Here is a 25,773-nt window from a genome sequence, read left to right as displayed (position 1 = left end):
ACTAATGATGGTATTTCTTAGGTATAGTCACCCAACTCTGATAGCGTCATCCCTGTAGAATTTTTTTGGCAAATGTCAGTGCGGCCTCTTCACAGAAATCCCTGCTATGTACAGAATGTTGTGGGTAGGTACAACGATCATGATTACCTATTCTAGGGTATTAGAATCAAGAATATATGTATGTGTATAACAGGGTTAAGGTCACAAATGATGATTACCAGTGTATGGTTTAATTGAAGAACCGATGATTGTGTGAATAAAATTAGTTAATATATAGACATCTTAAAATAATGCTTAGAGTATTGGGCACTAAACATGATAATGCCCAACAGTGCTATAAAAAAAACATTAAACAAATGTTAGCCAATATTAGCTATTGGTATAAATAAAAGATATAATCTTTTGGCTGAATCTTGATTTTATTTCTAGAGGAAAAGATACATAGAAAGAAACAGTATCTATTTAGAAAATACAACAACAGTGTATAAATGTTGAGTCTGTCCAAATTGGAGCCAAGTAAAAAATAAAAGAAGGGTCTTAAATGCAAGGTTTAGCATGCTAAGAATAGATAGTAGATAATTAAATTGTATAGTATACTTCATTGATACAATCTGAGTATTCTTTGGAAAAAGAAGCTTATTGCTAAAGAAGTTCATATTGAAGAGAAAGTAGTGAATAAGATGAGACAGTGTTATTGAAAAGGAAATTGAGTAAGGTGGTACTTCTCTATATAGAGTATCCCTTTAAACAATCATGTTTTTCAAAAGTAGTGTTGGGGAAAAGTTACTAAATGACATTTTATCTATGACATTGACACAAAACCAACTTACTTATTTAGATAGGTATGCCATACAGGTGGCTGGGAGGAAATAGATCAAAAGGTACTAGGTTGTCTTGATAGAATTCTGATTAAAATATTTTCTACATATTTTCAATCATGTTATAGTTTGGAAAATATGCTTAATAGTCAAGTAGTTTTCGGACTCTTAGTATGTGTGCTGCTGAAGCAAGCACAGTTTTCAGACTCTTGAGTTAATAAACTCTCCTTTTTAAAAATATTCTTAAATGGAACTCCAAAGTGTGAAATACAAAAGCAGCTCAAATAGGGAAGAGCAATGTAAAACTTATTCAGTTGGCTTCTTGGCTGTGTTCTAGCCTAGAAAGGCTCCAGCATTTGGATTCCATTGCAGTAATGTGAAATAGGTAATACCAGAGGGCATGAGAGTATTTTTAGCTTTCTGAGTGTTGGGGGCAAGGTTAAAAGAATTTTCAGAGAGCCTGGACTTTTGAACTTTGACATTCAAAGAATGGGACTAGATTAGCAGTGGTTATAGATAATAATTGGAAGTGGACTAATTAGTATTCAAGTGCAAATATCTACTTACCAGGTGTAAACACTACTGCAGCTTGAGAATACTCATGGGGGATAGCAAACAGAGATTAGAAAATGACTGAAAATAAAACCTTGATCAATATTTTCAAGACAGAAAAGGAATCTGAGATTTGCAAGAGAGGAAGAGTTACGTAGAAGGGAAACCATTTCACTTCTCATAAAGTACAACAAAAATAGTTTCAGGCATATGAATCAAATTTTCTGCATAGTGGGAAATATTGTTTTGATTAAAGACAGCTAGAAAATAAAATTGCTTTAAATTTTGTTTCTTTGTTTTTATAGCATTAGCTCAAATATTGCTGGATGCTACCTAAATTTTCTGTAGTTTATAACACCCTTTTTCTTAGTCAGTGCTATTGAGTAATATTAGCTAATGGTGCTGATTAGAGGAAAAGTGTTTGCTTTAATCATCTATTGTGGATCAGATGTGATTGACTAAATTTACATTTTCTATTTGTAAGATTGTGGCCTTCCAAAGGAGAGGGCATCTTTATCAAATGATGAAAATTTCTCTTTTCCTTTTTATAGAAAAGTTTCTTTTGATGCTACAGTCAGTAAAGAGGGCATTTGCTATTGATTCCAGTCATCCCTGGCTTCATGAGTGTATGATTCGACTCTTTAGTACTGGTATGTTTTTGTTTTCTATTACTTAAATATTAAAGTAGGTGATAATGACTGTATAAGTGATTTGTACAGATTTATCATAAACTCATTTTAAGTTGCTACCAATTACATGAGCTGAGGGAAAAGCATGGCTTTTTGGGTTGAAGGTCTTTTAAGACTGTAAATGTTACTTGGTTTTGACAGAATTTTTTGGTTCAGATACTTGAGAATCAGACCTTTGTTCCTGCTAATGAAAAGTTAATATAAATTGAACTTTTGAATCATATTCCATTATATAAAATGTCTTTGTAAATTGTTTTAAAATTAAAGAATCTCTGAAATTGACTAGTTTTCTCCTTACCGTCTTATGGATCTGAATTTGTGTCAGTTAGGTTAACTTAACACAATTCTTTGACCCAAAATGTTTTATTACCTTAAAACAACCATCTGTACTTATCAAATACCTGTATTCTAAAAGTTTAATATATCAGCCTTAATTTGATGTAGGACTACATAATTTTAGAGCCCAAAAGTCAATTTTATTCTATTTCCTCATTTTAGTATTGGGAAATCTAACACCCTAAAAGGTTAAACTGTTCATCTTAGTTAACATGGATGTTTAGTAATGAAGCAGGGACTAGAGCCCAGGTCTTCATATTCTTTCTACTCATTTGAGTAGCCTGTATCCCAAATGCTTTGGGACCAGAGTGTTTCAGATTTAAAAATATTTGAGTACCTGATATTTAATATATACCTTATGTATTATGCAAAGTTGAAGCTGTTATACAGGTTGAACATCCTTTATTCAAAAAACCAATATCCCAGATCCTTCATGTTTGAGCACAGTGATGCCACAAGTGAAAAACTCCCTATGTAACTTAGTGTAACAGACTGCATTCCTAATACAGGTGCACCTATAATACTATATTAAATTATTTGGAAATAATTTTAAGATATTTATTGTTGATTCCATATAATATATGAAAATGAAAAAAATTTAGCAGGCATCCCAGTCTCTGAAGAAATGCAAGGCTATCACTTTTTTTTTAAAGAACATTTTGTTAATTTCTAAGAGAAAGCACAGCCTTATTTACATTTTACTTATGCAAGTCAAAAAAATGCTATTATAGAAAGAATTATAAAAGATATTTTTCAGTTTTCAAAAATTCTGAAAGTAATAATATAGCCATATTATAGAAAATAGAATTGTTAAATTTAATGAAAACAAAGAAGTTTTTATCTTTTTGGTATTAAAAATCTTTGAAATTATAAATTAGAAAATTAAGGTTAGAAAAAGTTCTAAATGCTAGTTTTAATAGTTAGGAGTATATGTAAACTGATTTCAAAAAGAATATATACACTTTTTTTTTTTTTAAAGATTTATTTATTTGAAAGAGTTACATAGTTACGCAGAGAGAGACAAAGAGGTCTTCCATCTGATGGTTCACTCCCCAATTGGCTACAATGGCCAGAGCTGTGCCAATCCAAAGCCAGGAGCCAGGAGCTTCTTCTGGGTCTCCCACACGGGTGCAGGGGCCCAAGGACTTGGGCCATCTTCTGCTGCTTTCCCAGGCCATAGCAGAGAGCTGGATCAGAAGTAGAGCAGCCAAGTCTTGAACAGCGCCCATATGGGATGCCAGCACTTTAGGCCAGGGTGTTAACCCACTGTGCCACATTGCCGGCCCCAGAATATATACATACACTTTTACCATTGGTTCTGAGTATTAGATTTTTTTCCTTGAAAGGTAGGAAAAATAATAAATCCTTTGGAGTTGTCTTTATTTTGAAATAAGAATTAAAAATGATGTATTTAAATATTATGTTTTCTTGTAATTAGAGTGTATTTTCTTCCAATAGTTGGTTTCAAAAAAATGAAATACATATGGACTTAGAATTATTAATAAGAATTAAGTATCTGTGGTGGCTATGACCATTACTTTAGATGTTCACCTGAAATCACTGTCATGAAGAGAGCTTATAAAATAATCCTTATTTTGATTGACTTTTAGGCGTAGAAACTAGATGGTAACTGCAGTGATAAACATGCACTGTCTCTTTGGAAAACCTTTAAGAAGTTGGATAAACTGTTTATCATTTTACCTTTATTTTAATATCTTTTAACTATGTCTTGTTTTTTAAGGTTTATTTATTTATTTGAGGCAGAGTTACAGACAGAGGGAGAGAAAAAGGGAGAGATCTTCCATCTGTTGGTTCACTCCCCAAATAGCCGCATGCAGGGGTCCAAGCACTGGGCCATCTTCTGCTGCTTTCCCAGGCCATTATAAAGGCATTGTGAAACTGCAGACAAAGTAAAGGCACCTTTGTTATACTCTAAGAGTTTTTCTTTTTCCTATTAAAGATTTACTTATTTATTTGAAAGGCAGAGTAAGAGAGGAAGAAAGAGAAAGAGATCTTCCATCTGCTAGTTCACTCTCCAAATGGCTAAGCCAGTAGCCAGGAGATTCGTCTAGGTCTCCTACATGAGTGCAGGGTCTCAAGTACTTGAGCCATTTTTGCTGCTTTCTCCAAGCCATTAGCAGGGAGGTGGATTGGAAGTAGAACATCCGGGACTCGAACCGGCACCCTTATGGAATGCCAACTTTGTAGGCAGCAACTTTACCCATTATGTACAATGCTCTCCCCTCCAGAAAGCATTTTAGACAAATCAACAAGGCCCATGAAAATAACGTGTTTTGTTTTTTTTTTTTTTTTTTTTTTTTTTTTTTTTTTTATGGAAGCTGTATTTTTTTTTTGAGATCCTATGTTCATTGTAATTGGTTATAACCTGCTTTAGTAACTTTCTCATCTCTGTTCCTTCTCTACTCTGAAAAACAAGTCCAATAAATTGCAAAAACCAAGTTGAAATACAGCCATAATAAAGGTTAAACTAAATTATTTAGTTAGTAGCTCATTTATTTGAACTACTTAGTTCTATAAAATAGTATTCACTAATAGTATATTAGTGAATTATTAATAATTTTATATAGAATATTTCACTTAAATGTTCACCAACAATTCAGTATTTTTTAAACTTGAGGATAATGATCATTTGGGGAAAAATAAATAATCCAAAACTAAAATAGAAATAGAACCATATAGGAAATACCAACATATATTACATGTAGTATGGAGGTGGGATATATATATGTATGTATGTATATATGTATGTATTTGTATGTATGTATGTATTTGAGGGTACTTCAAAGAGTTCATGGAAATTGGAGTTAAAAGTTGTTTGTTTTGGTACAGGAAACTTGAAAACTATACTAGGATATTTTAAAAAGTTCATGGAAAACTGCATATTATGAAAACACTGTGCATGGGTTTCACATGTTTTGTACCAAAATGCACTCAGTTTTCCAGTTTTTGAGGTACCATCATATCTGTCATGGTAAAGATAAATGGTTAGTGTCAGACTGTGAAAGCCACCACAATTCCTAAACATAAGGAAAATTTAATGTTTTCAAACCATGTCAAATATAGTTACCTACAGTTTATTGAATGGTAATTAGACAGTACTTTTACATGGTAGCTTTTCCTTACTGTAATCCTTCCAGGTCAGTTACAGCCCCAGTTTTCCACATCAGTAAAGAGGTTAAGAGAGGTTCTGACTTGTCCAAGGCCAAATCTGTACCCAGGTTCCAAAGCTACAGACTCTGTCTGTACCAGCATAACAGAGCATAATAAACATTCATCCCAGAGGAATTGGGTTCTGCATTTTCATCTTCAAGTCTCGAGGCATGAGAATGTGGCTACCTTGTATTTATTACATGAAAATGCTTTGGTAGCCTGTGTAACTTATTATAAAGTGATAGTTCATTTTGTATAGTTCCTAAATATAAAGGTCAGTGAAGTCAGACTTTATTGTAAGTGTGCATTTCTTGTATGTAGAATATGATGGGTAGAATGAGGAAAATCTGTTGCCTCAGAAGCCCTGTATATTTCCTGTGACGTTATTTATCAGGTGGTGCTGTCAAGTCCCTGCTTTGCAGATCTTAAGGTTGAGGGGTACAATCCTAAGGAACTTAACTACATCTTTGGTCATCCATTTTGCTTCCTGTTCCTTTTTGGGAACAAGTCATCTGTCATTGACTTTTCTTTTGGTACCTTTAGAACAATTGTTAGATTGTTCTGTTCACACGTATTCTTTAAATGTATGTAAATGAGTTCTTTAAATGTTAAATTAGTAGTAGGCATTATCTAGTCTTTGTATATCATTGTTTTGCCTCCTTGGCCTCATCAAATAGATAATTTAGCTCCTACAGACTTTATCAGAGTGGCTAACTGCTAACAGAGTTTGTTCTTAATTTATTCAGCAGTGTGTGAAAGTAAAGATTTGCCTGATACAGTTAGAACAGTATTAAAACAAGAAATGAGTCGTCTTTTTGGAGCAACAAATCCAAAGAATTTTAATGAAACTTTTCTGAAAAGGAATTCTGATTCATTGCCACATAGATTATCAGGTAATCACTTTATTTTGTCCTTCTCTTTATAAAATGACCTCTATTTCAGCGGAACAATGACAAGAAAGTACACGTTAATAAGAAAGAAACAGTATGTGTATATTATATTTTTTTAAAAAGTTTTATTTATTTGAGAAAGCGTGAGCTCCCATCTACTGGTTTACTTCTCAAATGCTCACAGAGTTAGAATTTGGGAATTCAATCTGGTCTCCCACTTGGGTGGCAAACACTGAACTACTTGAGCCATCATCACCTGCTGCCTCCCAGCATGCACACTAGCAGGAAACTGGAATGGGGTAGAGCCTGGATTGGATCCCAGGCACTCTGATAATGGTATTCAGGCATCACAATCAGCATCTTAACCACTAGACCCTTATATGTTACATTCTAATCCTATGAAAACAGATGGTTTAACTATGCTTCTTACACATTTTTAAGATAAAATTATTGTCAGTGTTGCAGCTCACTTGGCTAATCCGCCGCCTGTGGCGCTGGCACCCCGGGTTCTAGTCCCAGTTGGGGCGCCGGATTCTGTCTCGGTTGCTCCTCTTCCAGTCCAGCTCTCTGCTGTGGCCTGGGAGTGCAGTGGAGGATGGCCCAAGTCCTTGGGCCCTGCACACGCATAGGAGACCAGGAGAAGCACCTGGCTCCTGGCTTTGGATTGGCGCAGTGTGCCAGTTGCAACACTTTGACCGTGGCGGCCATTTGGGGGGTAAACCAACAGTAAAGGAAGACCTTTCTCTCTCTCTCTCTCTCTCTCTCTCTCTCTTACTGTCTAACTCTGCCTGTCAAAAAAAAAAAAAAATATATATATATATATATAAAATTATTATGAATCAAGATGCTGGTTCAACATTGGCATTACAAAGACCCAAGCATAACTGAATTTAAGTGTGTGTTACATACAATGGAGGTGATATTCTCTTTTTTTTCTCCCATAATTGTCCTACTATTAACATTCACTGGGATGTAACCATCATCTTCCATTTCTCTTACTGGTGTCAGATTTGCAGAAGTTAAATACCCGATACCATCTCACAGTTCACAAAAAGTGTAAGACAAAGGTCTGCATCAGTAAGCCAAAGTAAGGACTTTCTGGGACCATATGGATAGTCCTTTTGTAGTGTGCTGTAAAAATATCTGGCTAAGAAGCCTGGCTGCTTTGTATAACTTTGTGGAAACCCAAATTTACCTTTTTGGTTCATGGGATCCCCCTTCTATCCTGTGCCACCTACATTTAGCCACCCTTAACACCAAATTATGATACTTATTTTAGAAAGAGAACTATGGTCCTACCACGTACAAATAATATTAGAATATTTGTATTCATAGTTTCTTTAATTGTGCATATTTTACATATACATTGTATTTTACTGGGTAGATACACGTGGCTAATCTTTCTCCTTCTTTGGATAGTGAGCTGTTGATGGCATCATTTCTCAGGATTATTTTGTTTGTTTGCAGTGGCTTCTCCCATTTTTCTAATCAGTTCCATGCTCTGTGTGTACATATGGGTATACCTTGAATTTTATATTTGAGTGGGTAGAGAATAAAATGTTGGTTTTACCTTGAAGTAAAAGAGATACCCTTTTCTCCTTTCATTCAGCTGCCAAAATGGTATATTATTTAGATTCTTCTAGTCAGAAGCGAGCTATAGAGTTGGCCACAACACTTGATGAATCCCTTACTAACAGAAACCTCCAGGTAAAGAGTTTTTCGTTTCTCTATGTAAGAAAACTTAACTATTCCTTGCTGCTTTTTTCACCAAATGAAACAGTGTTTCTGTTATTTTGCTTATAATTCTCCAAACCATTATGAATGTACGTCAGATGCTTATCTTAAATTTGTTTAGGGTTGTGTGTATGTTTAGGTACATGCACACCAGGTTGCTTGGCATTCAGTAACTAGCTTTACATTTGTAATTTGCAATTACTTTTTTAGAAATATAGTAAAATCATACGTACACACACATATATTCCCTAGTTACTTTTGGATTTCAATTTATGTTTATGCATTTCTGAGCAAGCTGTTGTCTCAGTGAGATTCTAACGTGCTAACATGTGTTAAACAGGGGCTGAATTAAGATACTTATTTTACAGTTTGCAATATTGACCAGATTAAATAGAGTAAAAGATAATATGAATGCGCATGTTGCAAAATACAGATGCTAATTTAAAGGAAAACATACCTTGCCTATAATCAGCTTGCTGAAAGATAGTGTTATGTACATTCATTTAATAGCAAACAAAGGCAGTATCTTTAAGAAAGAAAAAGTAGGACTTGAATTTAAGGTCCTTTGTAGCTGAACAAAAGTTATAGGGTTTAATGTATCTAGAAATTAAGTAGTGTTTTCTAAATGCAAAGATTAAGAAAGAAAACATGAAATGCAAATTCAAACATGAATTAATAAAAAGAATACAAGGAGTAGACTGACATGGTAGGTTGCTTGAAAGAAAAATGATTTTCATGACCTGATTTTTCTTGCATATAATTACTTCATGTTTAAGAAATTCTTTGCAAACTCATTGGATATGTCTTAAGATGCCCTTTTATTTGAATGTAAGGTTGAAAAACGATGTTTGATTTTGCTGATGCCTCTCCCCCTAAATTAAAAGGCCTATGCTCAGTAATTGACATGGGTATTATATTTTGACATTTAAAACACATAGCACCGGGCCAGCATGAAAGCAAAGTTGCTGCCTAGGCTTGTGCAGTTACTGAGTGCCTCTTTCAATATAACACATGATACACTTTGCTTGGTTCACCTTAGTCGTGTCCCAGTTTATACTTTGTCCTTGTTTCCCTTTTGTATAAACCCTGCAATTCTGAAGAAATGGTTAAATTAAGCCTTGAAGAGGGTGTTAATGAAACATGTATGTGTAGTAAATTCTTTTGATTTTTTATTTTGGAAATCTGTTGATGTTGAAATGTCTAATAATTCACAGTGAAAACCTTTTATTGACTAATTATAACATGGCCCTTTTCCCCCCCCTTTTTTTAGACATGTATGGAGGTATTAGAAGCCTTGTGTGATGGTAGCCTAGGAGACTGTAAAGAAGCTGCTGACGTTTATAGAGCAAATTGTCATAAGCTTTTCCCTTATGCTTTGGCTTTCATGCCTCCTGGATATGAAGAGGATATGAAGATCACAGTTAATGGAGATAGTTCTGCAGAAACTGAAGAACTGGCCAATGAAATTTGAACATCATTAAACAAGCAAATGGAATGACTTTGGACCATATCTAGTGTATAATATTTTTGTCACGCACCTGCTGCATTGCTCTAACTTACACAGAATGAGAGGAGTAAATGTTCTTGCCTTCAAAATAGTGTTTTACGTTTTTTATCCTGCTGAAAAAGTATATATAAAATATCTAACATTACAGGATATAGGTTCAGTTTCTTAAAAAATTAAAAGCTGCTAAAATTGAGGGAGTTAAAAAAAATACCTTATCCTATTCCTACCTACCCACCCATGTTTTTAAACTAATTTATATAAAATCTGGAGGCTATTACATCTAACAAAAGCAGGTGTGTGGCAGAAATATTACTTTAAATTTGTCTTGTGAGATTTTACTATATCTCAGACAGCAGAAATGCTGTTTTAGCACTGGATTCTTTCACTGAGCACAAAGAGTTGTTGGGGCTTTAGCATCTGACTGATTTTGTTACGGGGTTGATTCTGACCATAGGAAGTATGCAATGTGAATCACTATTTACAGAGAAATCTACAACACATGCTTGATGTTGTAGAAACTGGGACATTTAGATACCAAGCAGAATTATAAGAAACCTAGAAGGTGTTCAATACGCTTGTTTTGTTTCCAAAATTTCACTGTACATGATCAGTTTGGTGTTCTTGTACCACAGTTTTTAACTGAAGGAACCAGTTGGAACAATCTCAATTTTAACTAAAACTTGAAGAACTAAAATAACAATGCAAAACCTTTCTGCATTGTTTTGGCCAAACTTGTTAAAACTGTAATGCAAGAACCAAATGCACTGTGATGTGGCACCAACTAATTAGCAAGCATGAATTTTTCACCCAAGAGTGAAAAAAAGAAAATCTACCATGGCTTGAAGTTAAAGAGCAGAACTCCTGACTACCATTCTATGACTGATCAAGAGACTAATAGTTAAAAACCTCAGCAGGCCTTGTTCACGATATGCAGAAAAAAAGTGCTGCAGTTTAGATACCTCTGGAATTTTTCCACAGTGTCACAGGTTTGTAATACTTGAAGCCCTACATTTCTAAGAATATATTTCTTGCTCAGTTGTTTCAGGCAAGCCCAAGACTTTGTAATTTTTAAAGGGCCCAAGATTTTTTTTTTCCAATAACAGACCAGCTTCTTTTTCCTGCAGTTACAGATGTAATTTCTTTTTTGTTGTCAAACATAAGGTACCAAATATGATGCAATAAATTGTTTTGAAAAACAGTTGTGTGAATATTTCAACTAATCTGTGTTGGGCTTCTGTGAAAATACACAGGTGGAAACAGAGGTGCAAGCCAGAGGCAATGTAATGTGCTGTAAGGCTAGTGAAGATGGGAGCTTTTTGGAATGAGTTGAATGCTGGTGTCAGGGAACTCCATAATGAAGTAGAATGCTGCTCCTGTATTAAGATTCACTGAGGGCTAGGATGGTGGCAGGTACTATGAATGTAATTCATAATTTGAAAGGAAAACTATAAACTGTTATTTTGATTGGGAAAATGAGCCTTAACACGTTAAACCTGTATACTGAGAACTAGCCTCAGGCTCAGTATTCTCATTGCCTTTGCAAGATCTGAGCAAATAAGATGAAGTAAAATGAATCAACTGTATATATAAGTGACTTTTTGTGGTACTTTTAGTTTATAGAAAGTATACTCTCTAAAGGGAATTTTCAGAAGACCTGATCCTTTTACTGATTTTGAACAGTTGTGCTAAAATCAACCTTTCATAGTACATGAACTGCATTCCACATCCCAGTCTAACAGTTTAGTGATGTAAAGAGAAGTACAAGCTAAACTACAGTGCTTTGATTTGTTTTATTAACTGGCCCTGTCTCAGGAACATCTTTAACAGATGGCAAAAAAACAAACTTTTTTTCAACTTCTCCTATGAGTGGCAACTGAAGTTCTTAATTGTTGGGAAAGAACACTAGTGCTACCTCTGCCACTAATGAGGTGTTTGGAGGAGGCACCAGCCATATAATAGGGGGTGTTTGTGTGAATTTTGTTTAAACTCTACTGTATATTGAAATGAAATTCATCTATTTGTCTTGATAATGTTCAACCAATGTAGATTGTCTTAGAAGGAATATTCATAAGTACCCAGAACTTTAAATGCAGATGCCACCCATGAGGAGCTAAGTTCCTAATATGTATATTGTATTCCAATTCAATTTTACTGGAACTATTGAATAAATCTTTTATTTTCTTTCAGGTTTATTTGATAGTGGATACATTGTCTGGTGTCAGAGGACCTTGACTGGGTTCCTTTTATGTCCAGACATCACCCCCAAAACATTGTACTGTACTATCTTTCTCTGAGTAGTGTCAACTGGATCATCTCACATTTGCCTCATTCATTCTACTAATTTCCAATGATACTGTGGGGGGGAACAACAGGGTTAGAGAAACAAGTGGAAAAAATGCAGAGATATTGTAATCTAAACAAGTGCCTTACGTTTATTGCTAAGAACTGGTGTTATCAACCCTTTTGGGAAGAAAGGGTCCCTTGACATGTATTAACATAGGAGTAAAGTTCTTTTTGTTTTTCTTTATATTCATTTACTCTTGTCATTTCTCATTGAATAACACCTGGCTAGGTTACTTTACTCAGTTTTCATAAGGTAGTTGAGTCATCCATTTTCAGCAATTTTCTGTATCTGTTGTGCACAATAAAGTGTGATCTATAAATAGCATGACTAAAAGTAATGCCAATGTTAGTGAATACTGTTTTTGTTGCCTTTCTCAGGCCCTTGTTTTTCACAGTGCCATTCTTACCCCATGACATATTGCTTTTCGAGCTGTGAAATGAAAGCTGGGACTGAAGAGGTCAGGAAAGTATGGTCCAGGTTCCAATAGATTGTGATTAAATTCAGGGAAGTCTCCTGTGTGATTTCTAGTCATGTTTCTGGAGCTACAAAGGGAAGTGTTGGACTTTGTTACAGGATGAGTATATACTTATCTTACATAATTACCGGCCTTAATTTTGAAATTAATCTTAAGAGAATTTCAAAGAAACAGTGCTCTTTCAGATGGAAGTCAGTTTTATTCTAGCTCATGCTCTACTTTTTAAAAGACAAGATTTCTTGATACTATTATGCTGTCATCTAAGGCTTCACTGAATTCACTGCTAGCTAAATTAAAAACAAGGTCCCGAGAGATGGCTATGAGAAACGTTAAGTTTTGTTCCAATTATTATGGTTGAGAAAATCACAACCTGTAGCAATAAAATATTTGTAGAAAGGTGACTATTCATTGAATTGCACTTTTACCTTTTAGTATGCAACCTGTGAAATGGATGGTGAAATAAAAGTATTGGTAGTTTACAGGAAGCTCTAGAGAAAATGTTGTATTTTAATAAAACGAAAGCATATCTTTTACATACTCTAGGTTATATAACGTATTCAAAACTGCTACCTCCATCAGGGATAAAGCTCTTATGAAGACATCAAAAGTAGGTTGAGGGAGAGGCATCAATATATTGCAGGAAAGAGGGTCCAAAAGTTCTAGTCTTCTGTTTATCTAGTTGTCTGAAGCAGCGCCATTTGGCATTATAGGCAGAAGATAGAAAAATTGATACGATATGGATTAGAACTTTTGTTAACTTGTCAAGTGCACACAAACTTGGAAACTTAAACCACTCTTCTGTAGGGTTCTGTGTGCCAATAAGAATATAGACTTTGTAGGCCAGCGCCGTGGCTCAATAGGCTAATCCTCCACCTTGCGGCGCCGGCACACCGGGTTCTAGTCCCGGTCGGGGCGCCGGATTCTGTCCCGGTTGCCCCTCTTCCAGGCCAGCTCTCTGCTATGGCCAGGGAGTGCAGTGGAGGATGGCCCAGGTGCTTGGGCCCTGCACCCCATGGGAGACCAGGAAAAGCACCTGGCTCCTGGCTCCTGCCATCAGATCAGCGCGGTGCGCCGGCTGCAGCGGCGGCCATTGGAGGGTGAACCAACGGCAAAGGAAGACCTTTCTCTGTCTCTCTCTCTCTCTCATTGTCCACTCTGCCTGTCAAAAAAAAAAAAAAAAAAAAAAGAATATAGACTTTGTTTCAAAGGTTAGTACCAGTTAAGGTTGATAGTTCGCAATCTAGCAAAATCATATTGTGGTTATTTAATTTTTAAAATCAGGCTCTCATTTCTATTTTAAGGTCTACATTATTTCATACAAGTTGTATAATCCTTCCTAATTGAAAATTGATGATGCTTATACAAAGGCACTTCAAAAAAAGTTTGTGGCAAAATGGAATTAAACGTTAATTTTGATGCAAAATATTTGTGATAAATATTTCTGCTATCTCCGTATTGTGAACTTGGACTCAGTAAGAAAAGTTAAGTTCTTATGAACATAGGAAGTGATTTTCAGAGTATGTTCTGGGTTTATTTCTTGTGTTTAGCTATTACATTTATCTTCTATATTTAGTTACTTGTATTTTGTCTAATAAACAAGAAGTTCTCTTTAATTTTCTAAGGCTGTCTTTCCCAGTCTATAGATTGTTAACTTGGATTTTTTTTTTTTTTAATTTGCTGCTTGCTTACTTTCATTTGCAATTTTATCAGGTCTGTTGTCTGGAATCACACAAGTGACACCAGAACTGGCCTTTTTCCAAAGTGTTCTTCCATACACTTCAGAAGCAAAACTGTTTATTTCTAGAGAATAATTAAATTAGTTACCACTGTTCATCATTATTTGAACAACCTTTATTATTTGCTCACCTTCAGGAAGTTATAATGCTGCTTGATGAATATCTTTAAGAATGAAACGGTGGCAATTTAAGAATCAGGTTTGTTTTTTTGTTTGTTTGTTTGTTTGTTTGTTTAGTGCCTGTCTCCTTGATTTTTCATTTTCTTTTTTTAAGTCTTGAACTTTGGGATACTAAATACCAAGTCCCTCTCTTCATTAACTTAATGTAAAACAATTTACTATGCATTAATAGTAATAGATGTATTCAGAAACTTTGTGGCTAGCTTTGTACAGCTGAACTTCAGCATTATATAGTTCACATTTGTTGAGAAATTCATTGAAAGGACCCAAGAATGAGCCGCCAGCTCTTTGGCTTCTGATTTTTACTAAAAATGTTTGTTAAAGAGCCTATTTTTTTTTTTTTTTGCAAGCATTCTATTTCACATGCCATTTGCCATTTACCTGCTACAGTGCTTTTTATTTGAGAGAAATGTCTACAACATGAAGCTTAAATGATTAATGCTTTAGTTCAGACTCATGTAAATCCATTTTAAATGTGAATTAAGATCTTTTAAGGATTTACACTGGGTACATTCTGGTATAGTTATGGTGACTAAGATAGTATATACTGGATAGTCACATATTTCTTTTCTTTGAATTTTAATACTGCCCCACAGATTGTTGACAATTACCAATAAAATAATACTAACTTTAGTCACCTACAAAGGCTCACAAATATCCCTTATCTGTTGGTGTTGGAATATAATGTTCCTATTCATCCTCTCGTTCTTCTCTGGTCATCTTAGGGGATTTCCCCCAAACTACTACAGACTTTCTGTTTTTCATTTAACAGTGTATTTCTCATGTTTTTCCTATAGTTTATCAGAAGAATGGTTGTGACTGGCGTTACTGTAGGAAGCAGATACCTGGAGGACCATCCTCTAATTTTCTCAGTTGCCTGTTCATTGTGGCATTGGTTGGCAGTGGATCTACTTATCCTTTATGTCTTTAGCAACCAGCCACCCAGGTACCATCATGCCCACTAGGATTAATGTTACTACAAGTATTGTCACTTCAGTTTTCTTCTTTCCAACAGTAAAAGAGGACTGGTAACACATTCTACCTACCTAGAAAGAAGGCTCTATTCTTTATAGCTTAGTATCTCCTTAGTTTTAATTGTCTGAGGTAGGGATCTGCTGTGGTTCTATCTGGACACTTTCATACCCCATCTGTGGTTTACAGTTGAGCTTTGACCTTTTTTACTTGGGATAGGCATTTGAAGCCTTTAAGTCATGTTTCACACCGATTGTGTATCAGAATCCCAAGGGAACTATTAAAAAATTTAAGACAATCACCTTGATGCCCAGCACCATTAGCAAAGATTCTGACTGAAATTATTAGGAGCCCAGTCCAGTCCAGGCATTGGCCTGGCCTTTCCCCTTGGTTCCCTTCCTCTTGCTCTTTTCACTTCTCTTTTCTCCTTTCATTATCTGCTTCCCACTTTCCCTAGTGATTCTAAGGTACATCCAAAGTCACTGTTTTTGAAGATGAAAAAGCTAGATACTTTGTAGTTTTGGGTCCTTTCCTCAACAGAGATTAAAGGGAAGAAAAAAAAGCTTCCTCATGTCTTACATAGAGGAACCTAGATTTGAACTTTCTGTGAAGACCATTCTGATTGATTTCAAAGTTCACGCTTAACATCCCTACTTAACATCATGCCATGCTGATTCGACACTACCTGAGACACTAGTAGAGAAAAAAAAATCACCTCTTGGTTTTGTTAGATGTCATGGTAACTTGACTCCATTGAAACAGCTTTTTAAATATAAGTGTCATAGGTAGATGCTTGAGTTTTTAAGTGGGTTAATACTAATGCAAAGCAGAGTCAGCACTCTTAAACAAGGATAGTTAGATATTACTCCCTCAAAACATACACATACTTAACCTCTAATCAAATACATACTTTTTATCCTTACAGGAGTGCATTTTCCTAAAACAAGTGCATCGGTATTACAGTTCTTACATGTGAAAGAAACCATCGTTCTAAAACAGGCAGAATGCAAGCTAAGCATGTTGGCAGTGTAAACCCAGAAAGCCTTACACGCTTCAGGGTAAAACCTACCTGTGAAATCTGTTGAAGCAACATTTGGGTAAAACTCCTTCATATATCTAGTATTTCTATTTAATAGAGAGATACTGTGTAGGCCAACTTCTAGGTCAATGTGGCTTTAATAAGTGAATCTGGTTGAGCTGACTTTTCATTGCCATTTTGGGTTGCTAGCAGTGTTAGTAAACTTAAATTTCATGCTGCTACTGCTTAAAATTATTTTAAAGATATAAGGCCAGTCCCATTCTCTCTCCCTTCACCCATTGAGTAGCTGTTGAGTGCCTGCTACTTTTAGGTGCTGTGCTTCTTACTAGGGCTATAGGACAGTCTTTGCTTTCACATTTTGTACAGGTTTCTAAAGGAGGCAGTTGAAATGATTCCAACAGCAATATAACAATTGCTGGGACACAGTATTCATTTGATAGTATATGCTAAAGGCAGAGAAGCTGAAAGAGGAGTGCTACATTCAGAAACTAAGTATCCTTGTGTGAATAAAGTACGAGAAGAGTCAAGCACAGAAGAGAGAGTATTACATGGTTTGGTGAAAAGGCTAGAACCAGCTTTTTGTAAGCAAAGGGCAGCTATTGAATTAGAAGATGATGTGTTTGAATTGTTAGCAATGTGCTGGTGAGTATGGGGAAATAGATTGGAGGCACCAAGATCACTCTAGAAATTATTTGCTGAGCTGAAAAATAATAACTATTACTGAGTTATATACCAGGTAAACATTTTACTTTTGTTAGCTCATTTAATCCTTTGTGGCTGGGGGTGGGAACCAGTATGAGGTAGGTGTCCTTGTTGTTCAAAAGAAAACTGTCAAGAAGTTAGGTTTGCATTTTGCCTCTGGTCACAGGGCTTGTAAATGATAAGGTCTAGATTCAAGCCCAGGTAAGTCTAACTCCAAAGTGCTTGCTTCTAAAAATTGGGCAGAGTATATAGCCTCAGGCAAGAAGCAGTACTACTAAAAACACAGTAAAGTGGAGAAGAAAGCAAGGATACAAGAGAGCGAAAGGGTGGTGAATGGAGAAGGGAGTTAAGAGTGTCCAGGTGGCTAAAAACTTTGTAAACACTGGGAAGAAACTGAGGGGAAAAAGTTCATTTCAAACGTGAATTTTAGGTGCTTATGGACATGTAGGCAGCTGGATCTGAAAAGTTCTAGAAGAGGTGACCTGAGTTGTATGTCATATGAACTGGACAAGGCTGTTCAGAGGAATAAATACAGAGAACTCACAAATACAATGGAATTGAATAGAGGAAAAGAAGTTATCAAGAGACTGAGAGATTAAACTCAAAAGCTAAGAAAAATAGAATAAAGTGTTAAGGAGTGGCATCAACAGGGTCAAAATCCAGATATAGTTCATACCTGTCAGGTTGGTAATTGGAAAGGCAGAAACAGCTCTGCTAAATGCTGCTTTACTCCCCAAATTCTCTCAAAAGCAAGGTCTGGGGCCTGGTGCTGTGGTGCAGCAGGTTTAAGGCCCAAGCCTGCAGTGCCGGCATCCCATATGGGCACCAGTTGGAGTCCCGGCTGCTCCACTTCAGACCCAGCTCTCTGCTCTGGCCTGGGAAAGCAGTAGAAGATGGCCCAAGTCCTTGGGCCCCTACACTGGCAAGGGAGGCCTAGAAAAAGCTGGTTCCTGGCTTTGGATCAGCTCAGCTCTGGCCATTGCAGTGATCTGGGGAGTGAACCAGTGGAACGGAGGACGTGTCTGTCTGTCTGTCTCTCTCTCTGTAACTCTGTATTTCAAAATAAATTAAAAAAAAAAAAAAAAAAAAAAAAAAGTCTGGGCTAGGCGGAAACCAGGAGCTAGGAATTCAATCCAGGTCTCCCACCTGGGTGGCAGGGATCCAACCACTTGAGCCATTCTTACAGTACTCCCAGGGTACACATTATCAGGAAGCTGGAATTAGAAGCACAGCCAGAACCCAAATTCAGGCATTCCAAAATGGAATGTGGGTACCCCAAGTGACATTTTAACCACTGTGGCAAATGTGTTCCCGGCCCCGCCCAAGTTGGTAAAACTTCTGAAGTATGAATATCAAATGTTGATGGGAGTATTGTAAAACAACATAAGTATTCTCAGATTCTGTCTGGAGTATAAATTGATATAATTTTAAGGGAAATTGGCAGTATCCATTTAGTAAAATGAAACGTGTATGTTCTATGAACCAGCAATTCTACTTAGGCATATGCCCTGTAAATGTTCCCACATGTTTGCCACAGACATGCCCAAGTCAGTGCAGCTTTGTTTATAATAAAAATTTGATAAAATGTCAACGGAAGGATAAATTGTTCTGTTTCTCTAATGTAATACCATGCAGCTAAAACAAAATGACAATAAATGAATCTATGATTACCTTCCAAAACAATGGTGATCCCTTCAAAAGCAAGTTGAATGGCACATCATATATTCTGTGTATACATTTTATTTTTTTAAGATTTATTTATTTGAAAAAGTTGGAGGGAGACAGATTTTCCATCCGCTGGTTCACTTCCTAAATGGCCGTAACAGCCGGAGCTGCACTGATCCGAAGCCAGGAACCAGAAGCTTCTTCCAGGTCTCCCACATGGGTGCAGGGGCCAAGGACTTCTACTACTGCTGCTTCTACTGCTTTCCTAGGCCACATCAGAGAGCTGGATCGGAAGTGGTGCAACCAGGACTCCAACCAGTGCCCATATGGGATGCTAGAACTGCAGGTGGCGGCTTTACCCAGTGTACCACAGCGCCGGCACGAAAGAAATTTTTTTTTTAAAGGAGGGTGGAGGAAAAATGTAGTAGATAACAATTATTAACTCTGAAAGCAAAGAAATAATCTACAATAGAAATAAATGGTTCTTGGCTGGCGCCGTAGCTCAATAGGCTAATCCTCCACCTTGCGGCGCCGGCACACGGGGTTCTAGTCCCGGTCGGGGCGCCGGATTCTGTCCCGGTTGCCCCTCTTCCAGGCCAGCTCTCTGCTGTGGCCAGGGAGTGCAGTGGAGGATGGCCCAAGTGCTTGGGCCCTGCACCCCATGGGAGACCAGGATAAACACCTGGCTCCTGCCTTTGGATCAGCGCGGTGCGCCAGCCGCGGCGGCCATTGGAGGATGAACCAACGGCAAAGGAAGACCTTTCTCTCTGTCTGTCTCTCACTGTCCACTCTGCCTGTCAAAAAAAAAAAAAAAAAAAAGAAAAAGAAATGGTTCTTTAGTTCCCATGCTTTCCTAAGAGATAAAAAGGTACTTTTCCTGATTTATCAGGAATGACTAGAAAATAGAAAGAGGAAAAACAATGGGAGGGTTAGCAGGATGTGAAATGTGATTTTCCAGAAGGAAAAGGGAATTGAGGGCCCAGTACTGTGGCGTACTGGGTGAATCTGCTGCCCGCACCCCATATGGGAGCCTGTTTGAGTTCCTGCTGCTCCACTTCTGATCCAGCACTGTGCTGGTGGCCTAAGAAGGGCAGTGTAGGATGGCCCAGGTGCTTGGGCCCCAGTTACCTATGTGGGAGACCTGGAAGAAGCTCCTGGCTCCTGACTTCAGCCTGTCCCAGCCCTGGCTGTTGCAGCCTCCTGGGGAGTGAACCAGCAGATAGATCTCCTTCTGTCTTCCTCTCCCTCTGTAACTCCTTCAAATAAATAAATCTTAAAGAGAAAAAAGGACTTGAATAATGTTTAAAATATTACTACCCTTTGTAATTTTCAAAGTGCTCCTAGGTATTCCTTCCTTACAGATGAAGATATGTGTCTCAGAGATGTCAAGTGACTTCCTAAAGGTAGCTGGCTGGTGGCAGAGAGCTGGGTCAAAGAACCCATGTGTACTCATCTTTCTCTCTGTTGCTCCTCCCATTCATGGTTGTTCAAGGCCACAGAACTATAGATGTTACAGCAAGAACTAGAAGCCAAATTTTTAATTTGAAGGCAAACTAAACTATACTATGTTTCTGGATCCTATTGCTTTGTCTAGGGGGCTATTACTGAAGTTAAAGTGTGCTACTTTGAACTAAGAATTGTTGGGATTAAAAATGGATGTTTTTTAAAATTACATCATAATAGTTTTTTATTTAAACTATGCGTTTTTATGTAATATTTAACCCTCTTGATTTATACAATACAGTTTATGCCGACATAATTTTTTAAAACATAATACTAATTTATGCTGGCATTTTATTTCCTTTTACTGTAGGAAAGTTGTTTTTTGTTGTTGTTGTTGTTTTTTTTTTTTTTTTTTTTGGAGATTTTTAAGGCAGAGTTACAGGGAGGAGAAGGAGAGAGAGATTGAGAGATATAGCTCTTTCATCTGCTAGTTCACTTCTCCAGTGGCTGCAACAGCCAGGGATGGGCCACGCTGAAGACAGGAGCCAGGAGCTTCACCTCAGTCCCCCATGTAGGGGCAGGGGCCCAAGCACTTGGGCCATCTTCCACTGCTTTCCCAGGCCATAGCAGAGAGCTGGATTGGAAGTGGAGCAGTAAGGACTCGAACTGGCGCCCATACGGGATGCCGGCACTGCAGGTGATGGATACAGGTGGCAGCTTTATTTGCTAAGCAAAAGCAATGACCCTGGGAAGAGATCTTTAAGATGGTGAAGGTTGGTGACTTAAGACATTAAATCCATTCATTAGAAACTACAATCCCGGCCGGCGCCGTGGCTCACTAGGCTAATCCTCCGCCTAGCGGCGCCGGCACACCGGGTTCTAGTCCCGGTCAGGGCGCCGGATTCTGTCCCGGTTGCCCCTCTTCCAGGCCAGCTCTCTGCTGTGGCCAGGGAGTGCAGTGGAGGATGGCCCAGGTGGTTGGGCCCTGCACCCCATGGGAGACCAGGAAAAGCACCTGGCTCCTGGCTCCTGGCTCCTGCCATTGGATCAGCGCTGTGTGCCGGCCGCAGCGCGCTGGCCGCGGCGGCCATTGGAGGGTGAACCAACGGCAAAGGAAGACCTTTCTCTCCGTCTCTCTCTCTCACTGTCCACTCTGCCTGTCAAAAAATTAAAAAAAATAAATTAAAAAAAAAAAAAACTACAATCCCTATATCTCTTAAGTGAACTGCAGTATCTTGCAAAATAAATCACTCCAGAGGATAATAAGCCAGAAGTAAGGTATCCAAGAGCTGTCTGTTACATATGTATTGCCTATTAGTGATTACCAGGCCGTCTTGGTAAAGTATTATAGTCAGAAACCAAGAAAGTAGGGCCTAGATGCACTTACTTTTCTTTTACATTTTGACTCCTCAGTAAAATGATGAAAAAACTGTTGTAGGGTGTTATAAACTCACAAATTCTAATGATTATGAGATTTTGCAGTTAGCAAGTCCTTTGTCAACTTAGCAAAAATCAGTTTCCACAGAGTACTGGGAATAGAAGCCAGGGAAATGAGTAGAACAGTGAATGGGAGGCGAGATACAGAAAAATCAAGAGAATACTAGTTATCCAAAAAGCTTTGAGATGTAAAGAAGAGATAAAAGCAGAAACTGAGGAGGAGATACAGTGGTAACCAAACAGATAACAGGAGTGAAAAGGTTAGGCAATACGAGACTTGAGCGTGATTTTAATTTGAGTGAAAGGAATTTATAGAGCAAGGGGAAAATTAATAGTCCCAGAGGAAACAGGAAAAAGTAGGCTTGGTAAAAGATACCTTTTCTCAAAAAGAATGGAGTAGCCTAAAGTAATTTTGTAGGTGTGAAAGAACAGGTTTGAGCTCAATAGTTTTTGTGAGATAGAAAGTGATAGATGGTAACTTTTTAACAGAGAAGAAGAGACAGATCTTCCATCTACTGGTTCGCTTCTCAGATGGCTGCAATGGCTAGGACTGGGCCAAGTCGAAGCTAGGAGCCAAGAGCTTCTTCTAGGTCTCCCACGTGGGTGGCATGGCCCAAGCACTTGGGCCATCTTCTGTTACTTTCCCAGGTGCATTAGCAGGGAACTGGATCAGAAGTGGAACAACCAGGACACTAACCAGTGCCCATATGGGATGCCAGTGTCATAGATGGCGGCTTTACCCACCTAGCCAGAACAGTGGCTATGATAGGTGACATTTATAAAGTGAGGCGAGGAGGTTAATTTAGGGGCTTGAGAATAGAGATGGTTTGCAAAAGAGCTGACTCAAAAATATCAATGAACAGTTCACCAGAAAATTGAGTTTGGGAATCATCTAGAAATTAATAGGTACTAGAAAGCAAAGTAATGGGTAACAAAAATTAGATTGAATGGACTTCAAAGGAAAAAAGACTAAGACAAAAATGACAATAACGATTGCAAGCCTTCTGGTACACAGAGTTGAGGGAACTGCTACCAGAGCTGTGTCTTTGATAGAGAGGTTGAGGAAGTGGAAAATGCATTTGTCAAAAGAAGTGAGGGTACAGAGGAGTTTATTTATATGGAATAGGCTGCCAAAGCCCACACTGGGAGGGGCAAAGGGAGGACTCTGTGGGAATGCTATTTGGTACTCAGAGCAGGCTGCAGACAAGAAATGAGAGGAAGCTGATGGCTGGGGAAGGGGGTTCTAAGAGGTGACCAAATCTAGCAGGATTGAAAAGGACAGATGGTACTAAAGTTTCTGGACTTTCAGCCAAGTTGTTTTGAGCAAAACTGATGGGCTGAAGGCCCAGGCAGGCTTAACCTTCCCTTTGTGAGGCTGTCTCTAGTTCTGTGGTGTGGTGCGTATTGTTGGATCCTTGCAGGGGCTGCTCCACAAAATTCTAAGTGTGGCAGTATTTGCCTTATTCTCTGTGGGAATTCCTTATGGATTAAGACAAACATGTTGATTTTCTGCGCTGTGTGGCATGCATCGTGGGCAGCAGACATCCCAGGATACAGAACCCAAAGACTTTTCTGTATAGAACTGCACTCTCTAGTTTTCTTGCTTTTGTTAGATAGCTTTCATTCACTAGTCCTCTGTGGAAAGTGTGAAATAGTGGAAAAAGCATGGACTGCAGACTTGGTCTGAATCCTAGGAGCTTCTTGGGCTTATCTGAGTCTTAACACATGCTAGGCATAATAGACCTTGTACATAAAGTGTTATACACACAGTACTCCATCAGCTTGCCCATCATTAATTATTTAATAAGGATCTTATTAAAGACTATCTGGTAGGGGCCGGCACTATGGCGTAGCAGGTAAAGCCACCGCCTGTAGTGCTGGCATCCCACATGGGTGCCGGTTCAAGTCCTGGCTGTTCCACTTCTGATCCAGCTCTCTGCTGTGGCCTGGGAAAGCAGAGGAAGATGGCCCAAATCCTTGGGCCCCTGCACCCCCGTGTGGGAAGACCTGGAGGAAGCTCCTGGCTCCTGGCTTTGGATCAGTGCAACTCCAGCTATTGTGGCCAATTGGGGAGTGAACCAGCGGATGGAAGACCTCTCTCTCTCTGCCTCTCCTTCTCTCTCTCTAACTCTGACTTTCAAATAAATAAATCTTTAAGAAAAAAAAAAAAAGACCATCTGGTAGGCACTGTGCTAAGTCCTGAAAATCCAAGGAATCTCCAGGATGTTTACAGTTTTGTAGCGAGACAAAGATAAGTATATTCTGTGACAGATGAGGGGTGCTTTGGTAGATACAAAGATGGAAAACAGTGGAAGCTCAAGAGAGTCACATTAAGTTCTGCCCACCTAAGACAGTGTGAAAAGGCAAGAAGCTTCCTCAGCTGTCCTCTGTTTTCTCTGTTCACCTTCCTTCCACTCTGACGTACGTCTACTTTCAGTCTAGGCACATTTTCTGCAGTAGATCCAGGGTACCTTTGTCCAGTCCCATGATGTCAGTGGTCATTCCTGGGCTGAAGAGATCCAGATCTCTCTAGTGAGTACCGCATCATGTCTTCAGTTGTCAAATAGATACGTATTCTTAGATTCTTAGCCTTCATTTTAGGGGTAAAGCAATTTTATAATCTCTCAAAACCTGCTCCTCAACTTTGTAGGCACTATTATCCACTTGGTTTTCAGTCAGCTTTTAGCAAGTCATTGATTATATCTGTTAAACATCTTTCAAATCCACCCTCTCTCCATTTCAATTATCCTAGTTTAGTAGCATCTACTCTTGCCTAAATTACTCCAACAATCTCTAATGGGTTTCCCTGTTTTTGATCTTTCAATCTGTTCTCCATACTACAACTAGAATATTATTCATAAAATACAAATCTAATTACTTCATTCCTGTGCTGAAGATCCTTCAAAAGCTTCCCATTGCTTCTAGAATAAAATAGATTATATGGCGCTACAGAACTCACCTAAATTTACCTCTGTAACCTCATATTTCCTTATTCTCCTCTTACTCAGTGTTTTCATTTTAGAAAAATTTTTTTACTAATCTTCTCTATAAACCCTCAATCACTCCCGGTGCTTGTTAGAGCTTATGTGTTTTCTATACCTCTGCTTTCTTAGCTACCACTACACTCTATTCAAATGCTTACTTGTCTGTTACCCTGACTAGATTAATTTTATTAGGGCAGAAATCAGAAATCAAGTGGGTTGTTGTTGTTGTTGTGTGTGTCTGTGTGTCTGTGTGTGTGTGTATGTGATAGGGAAAGCCTTGAGCATGAGGTGGGCTTAGTATACACAATCCCCTGCTTGGGTTGAGGCCTGTAATTATGCAGGCACTACAGGCTGCACTGTGGCAGTCACTTCACAAGGAAAGGTATTTGATTGGGTCTTCTGTGTGTTCCTTGAATGGTTACGTAAGAGAAATTGAACGCTTCAACAATATACTTGGTATTCAACAACTAAATGACAATGTTGTGTCTACAGTTTATATATAAATGAAGAAGTTGATTAAAATTAAATTTTCTGTCTCAATGAGTTGCTTGTTTTTACATTGCACTAGACAGTAACAGGACTATATATTCTATTATCTACTTACCTTCTGAATTTAAATACTCCCTAGTATTTATTCCTTAGTGAAGTTGAATTATTTCAATCTATAGGAATAAAATACTGTATATCATTTTGCCTTATGCAAAGTACTTAGTCATTTAACTATAATAGTTTACAACTATTATTTTTTATCATCATGATTATTTTATATGTTCCAGAAGTTAAAACATACACAGATATTAAAACTATACACTAATATTTTACTTCAATTTGAAATAAAATGGTATGAAGATAAGGCTAATGGCCCTCGAAGAGAAGCATCTTTTCTAAAAACAGCTTTAATGAGATATAATTAATGTACAATTAGCATCTCATTTATAAAGTATACAACTGATACTTGTACATACCTGTGAAATCACTACTACAATCAAAACAGTCAAGATATTATTCACCCCAGCTTCCTCCTACCCTCTGTAATTCTCTCTCCTATGCTTCTCATCCCCTACCCTCAGCTTTCTATATGTATAGATCAGTTTGCATTT

At 37.8% G+C, this 25,773-nt stretch overlaps 1 protein-coding gene and 1 long non-coding RNA gene across 4 annotated transcripts in view; one reads left to right on the top strand and one right to left on the bottom strand.

Annotated features, from left to right (window-relative positions):
• The window catches only part of NAA15 (N-alpha-acetyltransferase 15, NatA auxiliary subunit), a 108,097-nt gene extending 97,202 nt beyond the window's left edge, over positions 1-10,895 (top strand). For 2 of the 3 annotated variants that reach the window (XM_002716872.5, XM_070047547.1), the window contains 4 exons: positions 1,922-2,020; positions 6,313-6,459; positions 8,066-8,163; positions 9,461-10,895. In XM_002716872.5, the coding sequence (XP_002716918.1) occupies positions 1,922-2,020; positions 6,313-6,459; positions 8,066-8,163; positions 9,461-9,661 (545 nt within the window). In that variant the 3' untranslated portion in view covers positions 9,662-10,895. The remainder of the gene's footprint in view (positions 1-1,921; positions 2,021-6,312; positions 6,460-8,065; positions 8,164-9,460) is intronic. The other variant, XM_008267430.4, reaches the window with a different exon arrangement.
• The window catches only part of LOC127483149 (uncharacterized), a 59,636-nt gene that overhangs the window by 13,408 nt on the left and 20,455 nt on the right, over positions 1-25,773 (bottom strand). The window lies entirely within an intron of this gene.

This window comes from Oryctolagus cuniculus, chromosome 8 (assembly GCF_964237555.1).
Source record: "Oryctolagus cuniculus chromosome 8, mOryCun1.1, whole genome shotgun sequence".
NCBI lineage: Eukaryota > Metazoa > Chordata > Mammalia > Lagomorpha > Leporidae > Oryctolagus > Oryctolagus cuniculus.
Note: the sequence above shows the minus strand (reverse complement) of the source record. Positions and strands in the feature narration are given on the sequence as shown.